We start from the raw sequence: 22010 nt of genomic DNA, 5'->3' as shown, positions 1-22010 counted from the left end.
TGTTATATATGACAGTGTATTTTTTAAAACAGCAGTCAGTGCATACAGGGAGGGAGGGGGATGAGGAAGGAAGGACTGGGAGTTTGGGGTTAGCAGATGCAAACTATTATGTATAGGATAGATAAACAACAAGGTCCTACTGTATAGCACAGGGAACTATATTCAATATCCTGTGATACACCATAATAGAAAAGAATATAAAAAAAGAATGTCTATGTGTGTATAACTGAGTCACTTGGCTGTACAGCAGAGATTGGCACAACATTGTAAATCAACTATACTTCAATTTAAAATAAAATAAAATAAAGGAAAATAAAAAAGTCAGTGCTGGAGCTGGAGGCTCCTGGAGGGAGAGAGGCTGAGAAGCACACAGGAGGGTTTGGAAAGCTGATTTGCTGTGAGTAGGGACCTGCACCGGCCATCCTGCCTCTCTAATGAGACGACAATACAACCACATCCACCTCCCCCACCAGGGTCTCCCCTCCGAACACAGTTCTCAGCCCGGAGGCAGGGAAAGCGTTCACCTTTAATACGTCTGACATTTTGATTATTACACTGGACTGGACACGTTAATTACTGAACGGAGATGGTTCTTATGTTTGAAGGTAACTGGTGGGTCTTCTATGTCAAAGTGAACAGGAACTCCCTGGCCCCTGCCCTAAACTTGGTTTTTCAACTGAGAGCTGGAAATAATCCACAGAGCAGGTGGCAAGGGTTGTTTTCTGCTTGCGACATCTATCAGTCCACGATCGCGGCATAGGAAACTAATCCTGGATGCCTTATAAGAGCCACCATGTATTTGTTATTCCTCACCAATCTGCAGGTTGCTTGGATGATTCTGCTAATCTGGTCTGGACTTGGAGAACCTCGGCTGGGCTCGCTCAGCCATCTGCTGTCGCTGACAGGCTCGTGGGGGCCGGCAGTTCTAGGACGGTCTCCCCTCGAATGACTGGGCTCCCCTGTTTACCGCACCCACATCCCTCCAGCAGCCCAGCCCGGGCACGTTCCCATGGCAGAGCTGGGGGCCTAGAGGGCAGGAATGGAAACACACAAGCAAGTTTTCATGCCTTTGCTGGCATCTGCGTGTTCCTGTCCCACTGACCAAAGCAAAGCAGAGACGCCCCTAGGAAAGGGGGTGTCCTATACTCCATTTCGGTCTACCTTATCAAGGTCAGCACTGTCTACTGTCCAAATCATTACCCCAAATGTCCAGTTAGGGACACAGTCTTGCAGGGGAAATGATCTGCTTAAGGCCATCCAGGCAGCAGTGAGACCCTGATCTTCAGTACAAAGCCCACAGTTCCCCCCACAGCATCACCGACGGTGACATTTAGACAGCGCTGCCCTCATGCAACCTAACCTGATAAGAAACATAAACATTTGTTCCTCAAGGCTGCATAGAACCAATAGGAGTTTCCGAAACAGTAATTTGAAGTAGGAATGATAATAAGACCTTGTACTGATGGAAATCTCCCCAGGGCACATCGCTAGTTGTCAATGTGGTGCCCACGGCAAGAGAAGCACATTGCATTTTCTTCAGGTAATGATAATGGCTACAGCCACATGGATCTCGGAGCATAAATTTTCATGTATACGGATGATAAGTTGGAGGCCCACTCACATTCTGTCGGCAGATTTTTCCAAAACCAGAAATTTGACCTAAAAGGTACAGTGATGTATTCCAAAATTATCATGCATTCTTTTACCAGGTACTTTTTAAACATGGGGGAATCATCATTGAACAAAACAGGTGTCTCCTCGCCCTTCAGGGGTGAAAAGGTTCAGAATAAGCCTCCCCAAAATGTGCCACGTTGGCAGGGGGACCCTGCAGACTCCAGAGAAATAGCTGCCCCTCCCTTGACTACCAGAAGAATTTAAATTGGGGGTATTTCCCAGAATGAGAATTATGACCAGCGGTAAATTTTATCTGAATGACCCATCTGTATGGCAGGGCGAGTATCTAATTACCAAACATTGACTCCTCTTCTTATTGTCCTGAGAATTGCCCTCCCTGCCCCCCAAAGCCCCAGGCCCCTTTCCCATTCCTTAGCTCAGGATAGCATATGTATCTCATTTTACCCTTCTGTCTTTGAAACTCTCATGTATGTGGGGTTCTCATACGTATGAAATTAAATTTGTTTTTCGCCTGTTCCTCTGTCTCATGTGGGTTTGGTTATTAGACCAACCAAAAGACTTTTGAAGAGTAGAAGAAAATTCTTTTCTCCCCAGCAGGAGCTTATTATATTCCTGGTGTAGGAAGACTGGCAGTGAACTAATCAACAAAATAAAAGCCTGGTATCTTAGGTGGTGACGAGTGTAATAGTAAAATTAGCATACAACAAGGAAGAAAGTGATGAAATTGGGTCATTTGTAGAGACGTGGATGGACCTAGAGACTGTCATACACAGTGAAGTAAGCCAGAAAGAGAAAAACAAATGTATATTAACACACATATGTGGAATCTGAAAAAACTGGTATAGACGATCTTATTTACAAAGGAGAAATAGAGACACAGATGTAGAGAACAAACATATGGATACCAAGGGGGAAAGGGTGGGTGGGATGAATTGGGAAATGGGGATTGACATATATACACTATTGATACTAGGTATAAAATAGATAACTAATGAGAACCTACTGTATAGCACAGGGAACCCTACTCAGTGCTCTGTGGTGACCTAAATGGGAAGGAAATCCAAAAAAGAGGGGATATATATATATGTACAGCTGGTTCACTTTGCTATACAGTAGAAACTAACACCACATTGTAAAGCAACTATACTCCAATAACAATTTTTAAAAAAGAAAAGAAGAGCATTAATAGCCAAAAAGAGAGGGACAGAGACAGAGACAAGGATGGGAGTGTTATTTCTTACAAGGTTTACAAGCGAGGTGTAATTTGAAAAGAGATCCAAAGGAAGTAGGAAAAAGGAGAGGTGTGAGAGTCTTCTAGAAGGCAGGGAGAATAAATCAGGACGTGGAGTAGCCCGTAGGGCCCCTTGATGTTATTAGCCATGAGTTTAAAGTGGTTAAGGGATTTTAAATCATTATTGGTTTCCAGGAATATGGCAAGCTAGTGTAGCTGAACCAACTCATCTGGTGAAAACAGTACTTGTCAGAAAAACCATAAAATATCTTAAAAGCATCAAAAAGCGGGCAAGGGACTTCCCTGGAGGTCCAGAGGTTAGGACTGCTCGCTTCCACTGCAGGGGACAGGGGTTCGATCCCTGGTTGGGGAACTGAGATCCCGAATACCAAGCGGCATGGCCAAAAAATTAAAAACAAAAAAACAAGAAAAAACAGGCAAGATAGAAAAACAAAAGTCTCCAGGTCAAAATCTAAGATAAAATGGAATATAATAAACTAAAGCTAAACACCAAGGCTAGGACTTCCCTGGCTGTCCAGTGGTTAAGACTTTGCCTGCCAATGCAGAGGGTGTGGGTTCGATCTCCGGTCAGGGAACTAAGGTCCCTCGTGCCTCTCGGCCAAAAAACCAAAACATGAAAAAAAAACAGAAGCAATATTGTAACAACTTCAATAAAGACTTGAAAAATGGTCCCCATCAAAAAAATGTTTAAAACAATAACAATAAAAAACACAAACACCAAGGCTATGGTTTGCAATCCACACAACTTGGATGACCTTTTAGAGTGAAGAGGGCAGTCATGAAACATCACACCTGCCCAAGGAGGGTAGCTCAGGGGCACAGCTCACAAAGCAGAACATTTGAAGGGCCAAAAGGCTACACCCTGTGGGCAGAGATGAGTCAGAAGTAAAGCCTGCCCCCTCCTGAGCCCTCCTGTCTGCCCCCACCCAACCATCCAGGGAACAACAAAGAAACTTGCTTAGTATCTCAGGGTGGGGGAAATTGGTCCTGTGAAACTGTAACCAAAAGATTGCCCCAGAGCATATTTTAAAAACATTTTTTTTGAGATACGCATGTCGTAAATTTTTCTCATTTAAAGCGTACAATTTGTCAATGAAAAAAAATAATCAGTAGTCCATCTCAGAAAGAAAGGAAAAATTTTGTTCGAGCCAACCTGAGGATTATACAGAAAGCTCTGAGGACCATTCTGCCTGTCAGAGGTCAAAGCACAGTTATATACATTTTTGAGACAAAGGGTTATATGTCAAATGGCATATTATTGACAGTTTACAATCCCGATCTGCACGTACAAAGCGAATAGCGGGTCGTGGTCATCCTGGCCCCTGGTTAATGCAGATACACAGTATACACTATAGGGAAGGCAAACAGGCAGAGAAAAACTTCAAATTTTCTTGTCTTGCCCTAAAACATGAATTTTATTTCATCAAATCCAATGACGTTAGTACATCTAGAGAGTTGTGCAGCCACCACCCTGATCTAATTCTAGAGCATTTCCATCACCCCAGAGAATCCCCACACACATTCACCCTCATGATCTTTTCCCTTTCTCCTGGCCCCCAGCAACAGCACTCCTTTTATTGACAAATGATATTCCACTGTATGAATACACCACATTTTATTTATCTGTTCATTGTTTGATGGACACCTAGGTTGTTTTCACTTAATGGAAAATATGAATAAAGTCATTTCCATTTGAATAATGCCTCTGTAAACATTTGTGGACAAGTTTTTGTGTGGACATATGTTTTCATTTCTCTTGGGTATAGGAGAGTGAAATTTCTGTTTCGCAGGGTAACTCGATGTTTAACCTTTTCAAGAACTCTCCAAAGTGGCTTCACCATTTGATATTCCCATCATAAACTGTGACGGTACCACATTTTCACCAGTATTTGTCACCTGCCTCTTTGACTCTGGCCATCCTAGTGGAGATGAAGTAGCATCTTGTTGTGGTTTTGACTTACATTCCCTTATGACTAGTGATGTTGAGCATCTTTTCGTGTGCTTATTGGCCATTTGCAGGTCTTCTCTGGAGAAATGTCTATTCAGGTCCTTTGTGCATTTTTAAATTGGGTTATTTATTTCCTTGTTATTGAGTTGTAAATGCTCTTTGGATATTCTGGATACAAATCCCTTGTCAGATATTTGATTTGCAAATATTACACTAGTAAATACTTCAGTATGTCTCTGGAGCAGAATTTTTCACCTAATCAAAACTCTTTTATCACACTAAAGAGGAAGAATATTCTTTCTTATCATCTAGTACTTAGCCCAAGTTCAGATTTCTTCATTTAACTTAGTGATGGCTTTTAATAGTTCGTCCATACATTACATTTTGTCTTGTCTCCTAAATATTTTCAGAGCTGTCACCATACACCCTTAATTTTTCATGCCATTATTTGTTGAAGAAACTGGGTTACTCGTACTATGGAGTGTTCAATAGTCTGAATCATATAGCTTGTTCCATTGTATTCTGTGTTGCTGTGAGGTAGGAGTGAAATCCCAAGGCTTGGGCAGATTCAGGCTGGATTTTTTTTTTTTTTTTAGGTAGAACATGTCATAGGTAGTGCTTTGCACTTCCTACCACCCTCTACTACATCACATCAGGAAATATCTAAAGTCACTGTAATGGAATGAATGTTTGTGTCCCTCCCAAAAATTTATATGTTGAAGCCCAAGGCCCCAAAATGATGGTATTTGGAGGTGGGGCCTTTGGGATGTAATTAGCACTAGATGAGGTCATGAGGGTGGGGCCCCACAATGCGATTTGTGCCTTTAGAAAAAATGAAAAGGAGGAAAGGCCCTGTGAGCACACAACAAGGAAGCCATCTACAAGCCGAGAGTCCTCACCAGATATCTGCCGGCCCCTTGATCTTGAACTTCCTGCGTTTCAGAACTGTAAGAAATAAATGTCTTTGGTTTAAACCACCTAGACTATGGCATTTTGTTATAGCAGCCCAAACAGACTAAAACAGTCCTTTGTCCCACTTTGAGTGAAATTAAGAGTTAAGATTGGTCTGCAGGCTCAGGTGTGCCCAGGCTGATCTTTCCATTATAAGATTCCAAATCAATATTTCATTTAGTAATTTTATATATTGATTATTGCTGCATATATTGATTAATTCATTAGGGATTGCAAAATGATGATTTTTCCAATTTTATAATTCTTTCTGGACATATTAGCTGCAATTCATCTAGAAAGCAAATCTTTCTCTCATCAACAATTTGGTTACCTTAAAATATAATTCATAGAGGAAAGGCAGGATTAATGCTTGAATTATTTTTGCTTTAAAAAAATAAAGGTGTGGGGAGGAGTAAATTGGGAATTTGGGATTGACATATACCCAGAACTATATTTAAAATAGATGGGACTTCCCTGGTGGTGAAGTGGTTAAGAATCTGCCTGCCAATGCAGGGAACACGGGTTTGATCCCTGGTCCAGGAAGATCCCACATGCTGCGGAGCAACTAAGCCCGTGTGCCACAACCATTGAGCCTGAGCTCTAGAGCTCTCAAGCTATAACTATTGAGCCCTTGAGCCACAACTACTGAATCCCAAGGGCCTAGAGACAGTGCTCCACAACAAGAGAAGCCACCACACTGAGAAGCCCACACGTAGCAACCAAGACCAAACAGCCAATGTTATTAATTAATTAAAAAAAAGATAACCAACAAGGACCTACTGTATAGCACAGGGAATATCTACTAATATTCTGTAATAATCTAAATGGGAAGAGAATTTGAAAAAGAATATCTACATACATATATGTATTTGTATACCTGAATCACTTTGCTGTACACCTGAAACTAACACAACATTGTAAATCAACTATCCTCCAATATAAAATAAAAAAATTTTAACTGTTTAGAACTATCTGAAGAAAAATTTTTTTCAGAATACATTGGATGTCCTAATAACTTCCAGTGATGACTAATGAGGATTTGTTTTCAGTTTTTGTTTCTAATCATTATTAGCTCAGGCAGACCTATATACCCTCTACCCATTTTCCCCCGGTAATTATATCTTACACAATTAGATTATAACATCAAAAGCAGGAATTTGCCATTGGTGCAATGTGTGTGTATAGTTCTAGGACTTTCTATCACCTGTGGATTTGTGTAACCACCACCACAGTCAAGATACAGAACTATTGATCAACACAGAGATCTCCCTCAAGCTACCATTTTATATAGCCACACACCATCACTAACCCTTAGCAACCACTAATGTTTTCCACTCCTATAATTTTGTCATTTTGAGAATGTTATATAAATGAAATCATACAATATGTAACCTTTAAGACTAGCTTTTTTTCTCAGTATGATGCTCTTAAGATCCACCCAAGCTGTTGCATTTGTTAATAGTTTGTTTCTTTTTAGTGCTGAGGGGTATTCTATGGTATGGATACACTGCTGTTTGTTTAACTATTCAGATACTGAGAGACATTTGGGTTGTTTCCTACTAAGGCTATTATAAATAATACTGCTGTGAACAATGGTGTAGATAGGTTTTTATGGGGAACATATGTTTTTATTTCTCTGGGATAAATGCCCAGGAGTGCAATTGCTGGGAAGTATGGTAAATGTATGTTGAGGGCTTTTTGTTTTGTTTTTTTTTTAACTGCCATCATTATTCTTTTTGATGCTTAAATTATTCCATCTCTTCCCGGTGGAAGAGCTTTCAAGTTGCCTCTTTTGACACGATCCATTGGTCTTTTCTAGCTGCTTCCTCTTTTTTGGACTCGAGAAGGTGTCCCAGTCTCCTCTTGCACATTTCCAGCCCCAAACTTCAGATCGTGCTTCGTTCCCTTTGACCATTGGCCTCTCATTGTCCTTGACAAAGTTTTTGTTAATGAGAAGTGATAGGTAAGCTGCAGATCTGCAATCCATTCTCTCACTACTAGTCAAATCTGCTCGTAACTCTACCAAGCACCAATTTCCTGCAACAAACCTCATGGTATTTTCTAGTGAGCAGATACGTGATGGTTCAGGATAGCTTACGATAAACAAATCTGAAATCTATGGAAAATGTTACTAAGCCAAGTAACTGAACTCCAATTCAAAAGAGCTCCTTCTTGGTGATATGACCTCATGCATCATTTAGAGACCTCATGGAGTACTCATATACTGCAAGTAGGACTATAAAACAGTCAAAAATCATTTCGGAAAACAGTTGGACAGTATTTCCATCTGCTTGGGTTGTCATAACAAAATATCATAAACTGGGTGGCTTAAAAAAACCAGACATTTCTTCCTCACAGTTCTGGAGGCTAGAAGTCCAAGATCAAGGTGCCAGGTGATGGGCTCCTGATGAAGACTCTCTTCCTGTTTGCCGACATCTGCCTTCTTGCTGTGTCCTTAGTGGGCTTTCCTCGGTGCAGAAATACAGTGGGGCAGGGATAGGGAGGACTCTGTCTCTTCCTTTTCTTCTCAGGCTATGAATCCCATCATGACCTAATATAACCCTAATTACCTCCCAAAAGCCCCATCTCCAAATACCATCACATTAGGGGTTAGAACTGAAACATGTGAATTTGGGGGGAGGGACACAAACATTCAGTCCATAACAGCAAGTTCTGCATAAAATTAAATATATACCTACTCTTTGACTCAATGATTTTATTCCTAGGTGTTTACCCAAAGGAAAGAGAACACACAGTCACAAAAAGACTTGTAAAAGGACATTTATAACAACTTTATTCATAATAGATAACACTTGAAAACAATACTAATAACCATCAATAGGATGATGGATAAGCCAATTTCAGTATACTTACTGTATTCATCTGCTTGGGCTGCCATAACATATACTACAGACCGGGTGGCTTAAACAGCAGCGATTTATTTTCTCGCAGTTCTAGAGGCTGGGGAGTCCAAGATCAAGGTTCTGGCTGACCCAGTTTCTGGTGAGGGCTCTCAAACCTGACAACTGAAAGGCCTGAGAACGAGGGGGACCGATGCAGTGAGTCCCAGCCCGAGTCAAGGGCTCTAGAGCCAGGAGTGTCGATGTCCAGGGTCAGCGGCACAAGGGTGTCCCTCTCAGGCAGAGAGCAAGTCGGTCCTTCCTCTGCCTTGCGGTCCTATTCAGGCCTTCAGCGGATTGGATGATGCCCACTGCATTGGTGAGGGTGATGCTCTTTACTCAACTGACTCAATGGCTCATCTCTCCCAGAAACAGACACACCCAGAAATAGTGTTTTATCAGCTATCTGAGCATCTCTTAGCCCAGCCAAGCTGACACATGAAATTAACCATCACAACAAGCCAAAGACAATTTGGGACACAACCCCAAAGCCTGGGACATAGGAAATAAAATTAATTCATATAAATCAGTACAAAAAGGTACAGACAACCCAATAAAACTGGACAAAAGACATGAACAGACGTTTCACAAAAGAGGGTGTCCACTGGCCGATACATGTATGAAACAGCGATCAACCACATGAGCCATTAAAATAAAAATGTTATCATCGCTCGCCCACCAGACAGGGGAAGGGGGGGAAGCGGGGGCAGAAAACCTAACAATAATCTGTGTTGATGAGAATGTGGAGTGACAGGAACCCCCCACACTGATGGCAGCAATAAATTGGTACAATCGTTGAAGAAATCAGTGTGATATTATATAAAAAATGAAACATACTCATGCCCCAGAACCCACAACTCCACGACAAGGTACGTACTTGAGAGAGCTCTTGCGTGTGTGCACCTGTGCCTGAGCTCAGCTTCTACCCAAGAGCTGAGCCTGAGGAAAGGACCTGCACCTAGCTAGCCATTCTGGGATGTAGTGCTACAGAACCAAAGTGGGGGGACTGACTAGAATGATTGGAGCATGGAGGAAGGAAAGCCATTCTAAGGGTGCATCGCTGAGCTGGTTACCATTGTGAGTAACCAGGGCTCAATCCTGTGTTGGAGACCCTCTGAGAAATTGTGTAGAGTGACTTCAAAATCATCCACTTGTGACTTGAAAGTGGGGAGTGTTTGTCCTCTGGCTCTTGTACCCATTTGTAGCCAAAGGTTGTCCCAATGGGGGTTAATGTTTTGCACTCCTGGGTTTTCACATTGCTCAGTGGAACTCTACCGATGTCCCACGCGGCAGTTGGCACAGAGGCCCTGAGGCAGAAAGCAGGGGACATGCAGATTGGTGAGGTGACCTGCTGCTGTCTGTACCACCATTACTTAGTTACGACAGCAACAACTGGAGAAAACAGGAGCTGAGAAAAGTGAGACAGGGTGTAAAAGATACTGACACACCAGAATATGAGACTGTTCATAAAACTTTACTATTGCAAACAAGCCAAATTCCCATCAATAAGAGAATGTGTTTAAAGGGTGATCCGTTCATACAACCCTCTGCCACACCATCCCGGCCACATTCTCTCTGGGTGCTGGCTCCCCTTTATTTTAGTTTATACGCAGTGAGCATCTTGATTCTGCTTTTAGATGAACTGGCGGCACTGCCCTCCTGTCACAGTAAAGTGTAAGGAAGTCACGGTCCTCACAGAGCAAGATGGGCTTAGGCCTCAGACAAACCTGGCGCTGATCTCACCTTCATCGTTCGCTCGGCTTCCTCCTCTACAAAACGACAACCACCCCCACTTTGTGCCTATTTCACAGCACGTAGCGCTTGCTCCACGCCACGCACTGTTCTAAGCCTCTCCAAATACTAACCCGTTTCGTCCTCCCATCCCTCGCCCCCGTGATGTAAATACTGTTTTCTGTGTTTCCTAGTGAAGGAACCGAGCATAGAGCTGTTACTTGACTCGGCAGGGCCACACAGCTGGTGAGCGCAGGAGTGCGCTGAGCCGGGGTGTGAACGCCCCCTGCCTGGCTGCAGAATCCTTGCCGTCCGGCGGGAAAGAGGCGCATCCCCGGCCCCTGCGCGCAGGGAGGGCTGCGCATCGGGGCTGCAGTGCATGCGGGAGCCCCACCTCCCCAGGCGGCGCGCTGCTGCGAGGGCGGCCCCGGGGCCCCAATCCGGGCTCCTGCGGCGGGGGGCAGCGGGTGCCTTTCCCGGTCCGCCGCCGAGGGGCGCTGCCCGCGGTCCCCGGGGCCGGGCGCGCTCCTCAAGATGTCCGGGTGCGGCGGCCGGAGGCCCGGGCCGCGCCTGCCCTGGCTGCTGTGCTGCAGCGCGCTGCTTTCCCCGGCTGCGGGCTACGTGATCGTGAGCTCCGTGTCCTGGGCCGTCACCAACGAGGTGGACGAGGAGCTGGACAGCGCTTCCACCGAGGAGGCGCTGCCCGCGCTGCTGGAGGACTCGGGCAGCATCTGGCAGCGGAGCTTCCCGGCCTCGGCGCACAAGGAGGACGCGCACCTGCCGCCCCCGGAGGGCGCTGCCCGCGCCAGGCCGCCCCCCGCGCCGCCCGGGATGTTCTCCTACCGGCGCGAGGGCGGCGCGAGGCTGCGCCCGGGCACCGCCCGCTTCCTGGCCCACGCCAGCGCCTGGGGCTGTCTGGCCACCGTGTCCGCCCACGAGAAGGTAAGCCCCCCACCCGGCCGGGATTGGCGTGCAGGGGCGTGCCCCGCAGCGGCCTGGCGCGCCCCGGGGACAGGGAGCGCCCCGGGCCACGCCCGTGCTCAGACCCAGGTCTAGCAGACGCGCGCTGGGGACGGGATCGGCGTGGACAGCGTGTAATTAATGGAGCCAAACTGTGCTTCGGTTACCCTAGCAAAGGCAAGGTTGGGGGGAGGGGGAGGGGACGAGAAGCAGGCTTCTTGCCAAGTGGACCGGGACCGAAGCGCAGTCTTGAAAGGGCCAAAGAGGCGTACAAATAACCAGCGCCCAACCAAAGACCTGTCCAAAAGGAGCCAGAGCCACCTCTGGCATCGCAAAGTAGCGCGTCCAGCCCCTCCCCGCCCACAGACCAGAACTGCCCTGTCACCTACTGACCCCAAACCCAAACGGAGACCGGGGCTCTGGTGGAAATTTACATTTTAAAAAAATGGAATTGGAGAATTGTTCTGGAAAGGCGGCTTATTGTGCAAAACGTGTAAATGTTGAAGTGACAGTGCTGTGGTCAGCTGCAGCTTTCACCTTTCAGTTCACAGATGTTTTATGCACCTGTTAAACTTGATTCCACCTGATGGAAATGCATGGATACATCATAGATTACATGATGAACGTGTACAGCCTCCAGAAAGCATTTAGGGCTATTAAGATAGATGTAAGGGTTTTATTACAGGGCAGTAATTTGAACTCCTATTTACTTCATGCAAAAAAAAAAAATTTCTATTTTATGCAGTGTGTAAGTCATTGGCCAGGGGACAGGTTCTGCACCCAGTTCTGGGTCTCACCAGCTCTGAGACTGTGGCCAAGTCACTGGGTTCTCCACATTGCTTTCTTCATCTCTGGAATTAAGTGGTGGACTGGGTAGTTTTGAAGGTCCTTTTTTGCTTTGAAAAAATTTATCTAAATGACAACTTTATTCTGATGATGGAAATGATCTTAACATCTCTCACAACTTCCAAATAGTTTTTCACAGCTGTATCTTATGCTCCTAAGACACACTTTCAGAAGATGTGAAGCTTAAGTATGAAGCTGATCTTGATTTAAAACACAGATCACTTCAAGCAATTAAAAGTCTAGTGCCAAATGTGTTCAAGATGTTATGACTTTCAACATCCCTTTTCTTAGCTTTATTAGTACTTTCCTTTTCCAGTATTGACATTTACTCCAAATGCAATAAATCAAGAAAAAAAAAGGGATTTCCCTGGTGGCACAGTGGTTAAGAATCCACCTGCCAATGCAGAGGACACAGGTTTAATTCCTGGTCAGGGAAGATCCCACATGCTGCAGAGCAGCTAAGCCCATGTGCCACAACTACTGAGTCCACATGCTGCAACTACTGAAGCCCATGCACCTAGGGTCAGTGCTCTGCAACAAGAGAAGCCACCACAATGAGAAGCTTGAGTACCTCAGCGAAGAGTAGCCCCCACTCGCTGCAACTGGAGAAAACCTGTGTGCAGCAATGAAGACCCAATACAGCCAAAAAATAAATAAGTAAAATGAATAAATAAATAAATTTTTAAAATAAATACACAGGGCTTCCTAGGTGGTGCAGTGATTAAGAATCTGCCTGCCAATGCAGGGGACATGGATTTGATCCCTGCTCCAGGAAGATCCCACATGCCGTGGAGCAACTAAGCCCGTGCACCACAAGTATTGAGCCTGCGCTTTAGAGCCCGTGAGCCACAACTATTGAGCCCATGTGCTGCAACTACTGAAGCCCATGCGCCTAGAGCCCATGCTTCACAACAAGAGAAGCCACGGCAATGAGGAGCCCGCGCACCACAACTAAGAGCAGCCCCCACTCACTGCAACTAAAAGAGAGCCCGTGCACAGCAAAAAAGACCCAACACAGCCAATAAAATAAATTTATAAAAATAAATACATACATACATACATTCAGAGAACATTTACCATGTGCCCGGCATGTGTGCAAAGCATGACTCTGCCCAGTTTGTGAGTAACCAGCTGAAAAACAGGATCTGGGAATGATATTAGCATTTTGTAGGATTTCTTAACATTGGGTTTTCTTCAAAGATTAAAGCCACCCCTTCACAATTCTACACACCATTGTCATGTGACACTTCAAAGACAAAGACAGCCCCTGAGTTCTGAGCTAAGAAACAATGAGGAGCACTCTGTAAAGGTCATGATGCTGGACCCAGCAGCACCTGGGGAAACCCTAAGAAATATTTGTGTATATATCTGAGAATTTCACCTGCTCTACTGAATAATCATGAGCAAAAATTGGTTTAGCATGTTTCTGTGTCTTCCTTGAAGCTGAAAGGATAAGAAAGCAAATTCCCGTAAGTTTCTGAATTATACTATTAAAATATTATTGATTACAATTAAAAACTGTGACTAATAAGTGAGAAGGTGCTGTGACCCTAAAGGAAACAATAACAAAAAGTTCCTGGAGTCCAAAGACCAGTTAAGATGTTAGGTGAAGACTTAAATTCTATCACCAAAGTTGCCAAACATTTGGGGGAGCTGGTGCAGGCAGTGGGGCTCCCAGGGGCTAGCTTATGAGAAAGGGTTTAGTGACCCTCCACCCCTCCCTGAATTTCACTGCTTTTCCCCCAAGTAACTTTCAACTTAATAGTGTGTTTGCTATGTACCTGCAGCGTCAAGAATGAGCCCTCCTCTACGGATGTTACTGCTCACTCCTCTGTAGAAATTCTGGAGGCATCACTGGGTGAAGTGGGCAGATTGGGAAACTTTGTCCAAACCACGGTGATGCCATGCTGCCTTTGTATCCCCGCTGCTCTATTTCCTGGTCACAGACACAGACTAAGCTCCCAGTTCAAGTCAATCCACAGCCCTGCATTGAAAAGGCCTTTTTGGTGTTTGTTAGATCCCTGGACTGCCGTTTGGGAACTGCCTGCCCATCAGTGACGGCCCCTTCAACAACAGCACTGGGATTCCTTTCTTCTATGTGACACCCAAGGACCCCCTGGTGGCCGATCTGATGAAGAACCCCACGGCCTCGCTCCTGCTGCCGGAATCTGAAGGAGAGTTCTGCAGGTAGGCAAGGGCTCAGCCTCCCCCATCCTGGTCCTCTGCACAAGGCAGGGAGGCTGTGGCTTTAACAGTGCCCTGAGATGCAAAGCGATGACTTTGCCACTTGGCCAGGGGACAGGTTCTGGACCCGGCTCTGGGTATCCCTAGCTCTGAGACTGTGGCCAAGTCACTGGGCTCTCCACGTTGCTTTCCTCATCTGTGAAATTAAGTGGTGGACAAGGGAGTTTTGAACGTTCCTTTTTACTTTGAAAGAAATTATTGAAATGGCAACTTTATTCTGATAATGACCATGATCTTAACCTCTTACACAGCTTCCAAATGGTTTTTCACATTTCTGTCTTAGGCTGCTAAGACACACCTTCAGAAGATATGAAAGATAAATATGAAGCTGATCTTGGTTTAGAATACAGATCATTTCAAGCAATTAAATGTCTAGAGCCAGTGTGTTCCGGGTACACTGGCGATGTGTGTTGTAGAAATGAATTATCATGTGGAAAAAGTATAGCCGTGGAATCAGATTAAGAGAATTCTAACACTCACCAAGCTGTGTGATTTGGGGCAAGGTATTGAACCTTTGGGAGCCTCTGTTTCCTCATCTGTAAAATGGGAATAGCAGTTTCTACCTCCCAGGGTGATGGGGAGGGTTGGAAAGATTTGCAGTGTCTTGCACAACACCGGGTAGGTAAATGGCAGCTCTTGGTGTTCCAGCAAAGGCGAGGGTGGGGGAGCAGAGGGGCTTGAAGGAAGAGCCAGTGGCTTGTCTCTGAAGCACATGCAGCATAGAGTCTATTTATTGTTTTTCAGGTTAATCTCTACCTGCCCCAGTGAGGTGTGTGCAATAAAGACCCGGAGTCCTTTAGATCACTTTCTCAAAAACACTCCAAGAGAAAGGACAGTTAGGCAAAAAGGGAACACTGTATCCAACACCTTTGTCTGAAATCAAAATGTGGAGCTTGAGGTCCAATCCTTCCAGGGTGACGTCTGCACTTAACTTGAGGTGAGGGCGGGGGGTGGGGGGGCATGGGAGGGACACCCCCGCAGGAGGAGCAGAGGCAGCAGGAGACCTCAGCAAGTCCCCTCACCCCTGGGGCCTCAGTCACTTCACCTGTAGTGTAGTGATGCTTTTAGAACTGGGATAAGACTCCCCCCAAGCTCCAAAATGCTGTGATTCTTTATGCAAAATATGAAAAACATATTCAGCAAACAAATATGTCAGTTCTTTGAACAGGGGAGATGGTAATAATCAAAGCAACGATACCCCATAAAATGCAGCCTGGATGAGGCCCCGTCACTTACCCCTGGGAGCTGACGATGGGAGATCCCTCCATCTGGCTGGGAGCAGTTCTGCTGACCCAGTGCCCAATGGGGGATGGCAGGAGGCCAGGAAAAGGAGTGCCTCCTTTTTTCACGGAATAGTCTCCCTATTCTTGGCCAGTCAAGCTTGCCGTTACTAGAAGTATATTCCTAGATACCTTTCTTTTTTTAATTACTGCAGGCATCATTTTTTAATTTAATTTAATTAATTAATTAATTATTTTTTTTGTGGCTTTGGGTCTTTGTTGTGGCACGTGGGCTTTCTCTGGTTGTGGCAAGTGGGGGCTACTCTTTGTTGAGGTGCACAGGCTTCTCATTGTGGTGGCTTCTCTTGTTGCGAAGCACAGGCTCTAGGCACGTGAGCTCAGTAGTTGTGGCTCGAGGGCTCTAGAGCACAGGCTCAGTAGTTGCAACACACGGGCTTAGTTACTCCGCAGCATGTGGGATCTTCCGGGCCCAAGGATGGAACCCATCCATGTCCCCTGCGTTGACAGGTGGGTTCTTAACCACTGTGCCACCAAGGAAGTCCCCAGATACCTTTCTAAATGTCTGTGTTCCTCGTTCAGGCAGTCTAAGAGTCACCATCGTGCAGAGCACGGTGATCCCAGACCCCAGAGCGCACCTACTCGTGGAGGCAGGCACAGAATACAGAGCAGAGAACAAAGCGACCGCAGCACTTGGGCTATGCAGGGAATTGTCTGCTGGAAGGTCCCAGGCAGCTGTCGGCAGGAGCTGATAGCTGGGGGCTTAGAGAGGTCCTTTCCCAGGGGGTGGGGTGGGGGGCAGTTCAGATCCAGGAGAGCTGGACGTGCATGCCTGCACAGCCTGGGGCCAAGTGGGTGGACCCTCTTCATAGCAGGCCACACTTGGAATTGCAGACCTCTGTGCAGAACACCAGGGTACCTGGACGAGGCAGCTCATGGCCAGAGGGGACCACCCAACCCACCCCCAACCAGGGCCGAGAGCATCAGTATCCCAGACCCTTGTAACTCTGGCCTGGAGGAGGAGGGATGAGCTGCTACCCACTCGTACCCCCATGTCTAAGCCCTCATGTGAAACTACCCTCTCCCACTGTGCCAGCTTCTGAAGTCTTAAAATATAACATAAATAAGTATCTACAGAATCAACTGTGGCCTTAGTAAGCATGATGCTTCAAAGCAGAGGTTACCAGGCAGTGAGACTTATCACCCTAGGGTCTACTGCTTCCCAGGATCTGCTTCAGCCCAGGTGTGATTCATCTGCGTGAAGCAGATGAATCCAAGTTCAGCCCCACCTTGTAGGTTTTGCCTCCAGAATCTTGGTAATATTGAACACAGAGACTTAACAAGTCAAAGACGGGCAAACAGCAGAGCCCTGAGTGAACCACGCTCCTCGGGCCACGGGAGCCTAAAGAGGCATCAGGTGGAAACGTCCGTGGTTCAGAACTTCCCTGACAAGCACCAGCATGAAGTTCAAGGGGCGGCGTGGCCAGGCTGCAGCCAGGTGCCCGTCCTGCCTGACCCCGGCCTGCAGAGACGGCCAGTGGGCCCAGAGCTCATCATCCCGAACTTCAGAGCATCCCCTCCACAGACAGGGGGATACAGAAAAACGCCCGCTTCTCATGATGATGGGAAATCAAGGCCTCCTGAGCCTCTGACCTTCAGAAAGCATGAGAATTGCCTCCATTCTGTGAAGCAGGCGTCCTTGGGAACTGCAAGCTTGCAACAGCGCTTTCGCCATCAGGTCTGGTGTATGCTGTGCTCTCACGTCCCTCCGCTGGTCTGTTCACCGGGAGGAGGTGGATTTTCCCTGAACTGGAAGACAAAGCCATGACCAGGCCAGTCTACACAATGCGTCCCGGGGCTCCTGTGGGCCTGGAGGGCCATGTTGATCTGAGGAGCCCTCAGAGCCTGAACCATAAACCAAGGTCAGAGAGAGAGGAAGCAGCGTGGCCACTGACACTCTGAGAGGAGGAAAGAGGCGCCTTCCCAGCCGTTTCCTGCACGGCCCGCTGGACATCTCAGCTGCAGGCCTGCCTCCACATCCATCAGGGTTAGCCCTGGTCGCTGCAGAGTCTGGACGGGGGCAGGCTGGTGAGCTCGGCCCCCACTGACAGGACACAGCTTGAGAAGGAAGCTGTCCAACAAACAGGAGTGAATGTAAGTCTGATTCCACCGCAAGGGCAGTGCAAGGGCTGAGCTGGCCCTGTGTACTTTAGAGCCACATTGGGTGTACAGGACAATTGTATATATAATGTGTATGTGTTTAGTAAGCAGATGGGTGGACAAGATAGAGAGAAGAGGTAGGGGGAGAGAGGGATGGATAGGTAGGTAGGTAGATGGATGGATGGATGTGTGTGTGCGCGTGTTCATGCTTTCACATATTCAACTGTTATCTATTCTGAGAACATATGCTACAGTTGCCCCCAACTGGTCTCACCAGTTCACTCTCTATTACCTTGATTTCATCCTCAATCCAACATCTGAAGTAATATTTCAAAACCCAGAGAAGACCCCGGGATTCTCCTGCTTAAGCTCTTTCATTAGGAAAAATAACAAAATCCTGAATATGGCCTAGGAGGCTCTGCCTGGAAGATACCTGCCTCTCTATCAGCATAAATAATAGTGCCTGACCCTTTGCTGATTGACTTCATATGTGACTTATACCCTAGATTTATTAAGTGGAGAGCTTTAACCTGAAAACTTGTAATCTAAGCTATGTCTGGCATATAGCTAAGAAATGCTTTTATAAAAAATTGAAATATAATTGACATATAACGTTGTACACAGTGTTGCTTTGATACATTTATCTGTGCAATATGGTTATCTCTGCAGTCTTAGTTAACATCTCTGCCACGTCACATAATTATCGTTTCTTTTTTGTGATGAGAACATTTAAGATTTAGTTTCTTAGCAACTTGGAAGTTTGTAGCACATTGTTGTTGAATATAATCACTCTGTTGTGCATTAGATCTCCAGAACTTACTCATCCTCTAACTGCAAAGTTGTACCCTTTGACCAACGTCTTCTCAGTTCCTGAACAGCCTGTAGGCTGTCTTTTTGTTTTGTTGATGGTTTCCCTTGCTGTGCAAAAGCTTTTAAGTTTGATTAGGTCCCATTTGTTTATTTTTTATTTTATTTAGTTTGCCTTGGGAGACTGATCTAAGAAAACATTGCTACAATTTATGTCAGAGAATGCTTTGCCTATGTTCTCTTCCAGGAGTTTTATGGTGGCGTGTCTTCTATTTAGGTCTTTAAACCATTTTGAGTTTATTTTTGTGTATGATGAGGGTGTGTTCTAACTTCATTGATTTACATGCAGCTGTGCAGCTTTCCCAACACCATTTGTTGAAGAGACCTCTTTTCTCCACTGTATGAGGGCGAGTCAAAAATTATCCGCATTCCAGTTATATTAAAACGTTTGTAAATTCTACAGCCAGAGTGTGGATAATTTTTGACTCACCCTCGTGTATCTGTGCCTTCTTTGTCGAAGATTAATTGACGGTAGATGTGTGGGTTTGTTTCTGGGCTCGCTATTCTATTCCATTGATCTATATGTCTGTTGGGGGGGCACAGTTGTCTTGACTCCCACCTCAGGGCGGATTGACGTGGGTACTGTTACCCTGCTCTTCTTCCCGGAGGACAAAATTTGTAAAAAGAATCAGACCAGATAATAAGTAGAAAGCGACTTTCAGTACTGGAAAGGAGCCAAGAAAAGCTTCTGGAGCATCTTACCTGTTCAGCACCTCGCTTTGTGCTGGGGAGAGAAGGGTAAGATCCGAGGACCTTCTGGCTCCACGGTTTATTGGAGGCAGGATATTCCGAGCGTGGTAAAGACAGAATAAGTGAGAACAACAGGAAGGTTATAAAGAGCAAACTCCCACAAATTTAGAGTAGTAGAGTGACTTTCAATTGCATGGAAACAGGGTGAGGGGGACATACCATGACCTGGACAGCCTTTCCCCTCCCCTAGCACAAAGATGAGAACCCCTTAGGGGACAAGAGTTCATGGTCTGAAGGCACTCCAGGTGAGTCTGAAACTGCTTTAGCGTAATGGGGACTGGAGTGGGTCCAATGTGCACTTCTTGGATTTCCAGTGAAGGCCTGCTGAGAACTGTGATCCAGCCCCCAGGATGACCCACGTCATTTATAAAACAAAGTCAAGATTACAGTCGGAGAAACACAGGAAGGGAAGTGGCTTTTCCATCTCATCATTAATTACATCCATCCAAACCAGAACCTACAAACATGTCTTGCCTAATTACTGTTGGTTTGTTTAAAGTTTGTTTTATTCAGTTATTCTGTTTAGGCCTTCATGCTGTGATGTCTTCATTGAATTAATTAGATGAATTAGGGATGTGAATCTATTTCCTAGCTCAGGTGAAGATGAGAAGTTGAGAATAAGATTCCAATTTGCAAGATTCACCAGCAATCAGCAACCTCTCCTTTTCCGTTTCCCTTCAACTCATCAGCATGTACAGGTGCTCCTGGGAGTCGGTGAATTTATGCTCAGACCAGGAGTCTAGTTGTAAAGAGATTCACTAAAAATTGACTTGACAAAGAAAGCCCACTGAAGAAGTTTCTCTTCCACTGAAATATCTTTCCTTGCCGAGCACGCAGGCCTGAATGCATCTTCTTAGCATTTAGGTTTAGGTTTTGCATCTTCTTCGCCAAAACAAAGCAAGCCCTCGGGACCAGAATGAACCACATCCTGCTAGCATAGGCTCATCTTTCATGTTGAAGATCTGGAACTAAATGGAACCCAGAGCCTTTTCCTGAAATGAGAAAATTTTTTCATTTGATAGTTTGGACAAATGCTAGGTTTCTAGATAGACAGAGTTGATTATCAAGAAAGTAGGATCTGAAAATGCTTTTCTCCTTTTCCCCAGAAGCCCTTTAACGAAAGGTGGTCATGGACATTGCCATGGGTCACAGCCCCTTTCACTTCCCAGGCCGAAAGCATCCCTGCCCAATAATCAGAGCTCTCACTGACCAGGCCTCAGTGGTTTGGCATCAGAGGAGATGCTAAGGTCTGGTTTTCAAAGGTATGTAGTTTCTGAAGGAGAGGTGCCAGACCGTGAATGCAGGGAAGCCCTGTGGGCAAAAAGTACCAAGAATGGAAGCCTTTCAGAATGATGACCCATCAGGGGTGCCTATTACAGAGGCAATTCAGCACTGAAGAGTCACACATTAAAAGGTGTGGCTCGCAGACAGTTTGAGGCAATGTGCTTGAGCATAGATTCCTGCCCTAGCCTATGCACAGGCCCTACATTTTATAGGCATGTTGACAGAAGAAACTGCTTTGGTGAAACAGGGTAAATAAGAGAAGGGTGTTGGTGGGAGGGTTGGTCTGCCTTTATGTGTCATGGGTACCGGATAAACACTGACTGAGCACAAACAGCCAAAGTGTATGCACTGAGTTTAATCATTTCTTCTGTACAGAAAATGAAAAGATATTCCAGGAATTGGAATACCCCTTAACCACCTCCATCTTTTTAACTGTTTCTCTCAGAAGAGAGACGCTGTTGAATGATACGTGAAAGCCTCAGCCCAGCCTAATTCCAAACACAGTCTCTGGGATTTGCTCCCTGGAACTGCATGGAAGGCATCCTCCCATCATTCTCTAGATGAGCTCCATCAGGTGAAGGCACAGAATAAGTCTGTGCTTGCAGCAGCTTGCTTGCTAATAGCCAAGATGTATCTCTGTCTTCAGTCTGTCCACCTGGGACGTGATGTGCATTTCAAAGTACAGAGCCCAGCCCTAATCACATAAAGACTCTTGAGTTCAATTTCTCTTCACTGAATTTTGTTCATTCCCCTTGAAGGCAACATATAAATCTTCTAAATCAATTGCTCTCTGTCCAGATTCATGTCACCTCTTCTCCTTTGCCCACACATTCCTGTCATCAGAAAGTTAACATTAACTCAAATAGCTTTTTTTTTAATTTATTTTTTTAAGCTCTTTATTGGGATATAATTGTTGTGCCAGTTTTTGCTGTACACCAAAGTGAATCAGCTGTATTTATACATATATCCCCATATCCCCTTCCTCCCAAGACTCCCTCCCACCCTCTCTATCCCATCCCTCTAAGTCAGTGCACATCACCAAGTCGACCTCCCTGTTTTATGCAGCAGTTTCCTACTAGCTATCTGTTTTACATTTGGTAGTGTATGTATGTTAATGCTATTTTCACACTTCATCCCAGCTTCCCCTTTGCCCTCCCCCCTCCCCCCCCCCCCGCCACCGCCATGTCCTCAAGCCTGTTCTCTACATCTGCATCTTTATTCTTGCCCTGTCACTGGGTTCATCC

The 22010-nt window shown here is 45.6% G+C and overlaps 1 protein-coding gene across 2 annotated transcripts in view; it reads left to right on the top strand.

Annotated features, from left to right (window-relative positions):
- The first annotated feature begins 10737 nt into the window (after nt 1-10737).
- Nucleotides 10738-22010, top strand: part of CREG2 (cellular repressor of E1A stimulated genes 2) — a 39808-nt gene continuing 28535 nt past the window's right edge. For both annotated transcript variants that reach the window (XR_009054562.1, XM_057740517.1), the window contains exons 1-2: nt 10738-11359; nt 14241-14410. Coding sequence is in view for 1 of the 2 variants with exons in the window: in XM_057740517.1 (XP_057596500.1) it covers nt 10952-11359; nt 14241-14410 (578 nt within the window). In the remaining variant the exon portion in view is untranslated. The remainder of the gene's footprint in view (nt 11360-14240; nt 14411-22010) is intronic.

This window comes from Hippopotamus amphibius, chromosome 7 (assembly GCF_030028045.1).
Source record: "Hippopotamus amphibius kiboko isolate mHipAmp2 chromosome 7, mHipAmp2.hap2, whole genome shotgun sequence".
In the NCBI taxonomy this organism is placed as follows: Eukaryota; Metazoa; Chordata; class Mammalia; order Artiodactyla; family Hippopotamidae; genus Hippopotamus; species Hippopotamus amphibius.
Note: the sequence above shows the minus strand (reverse complement) of the source record. Positions and strands in the feature narration are given on the sequence as shown.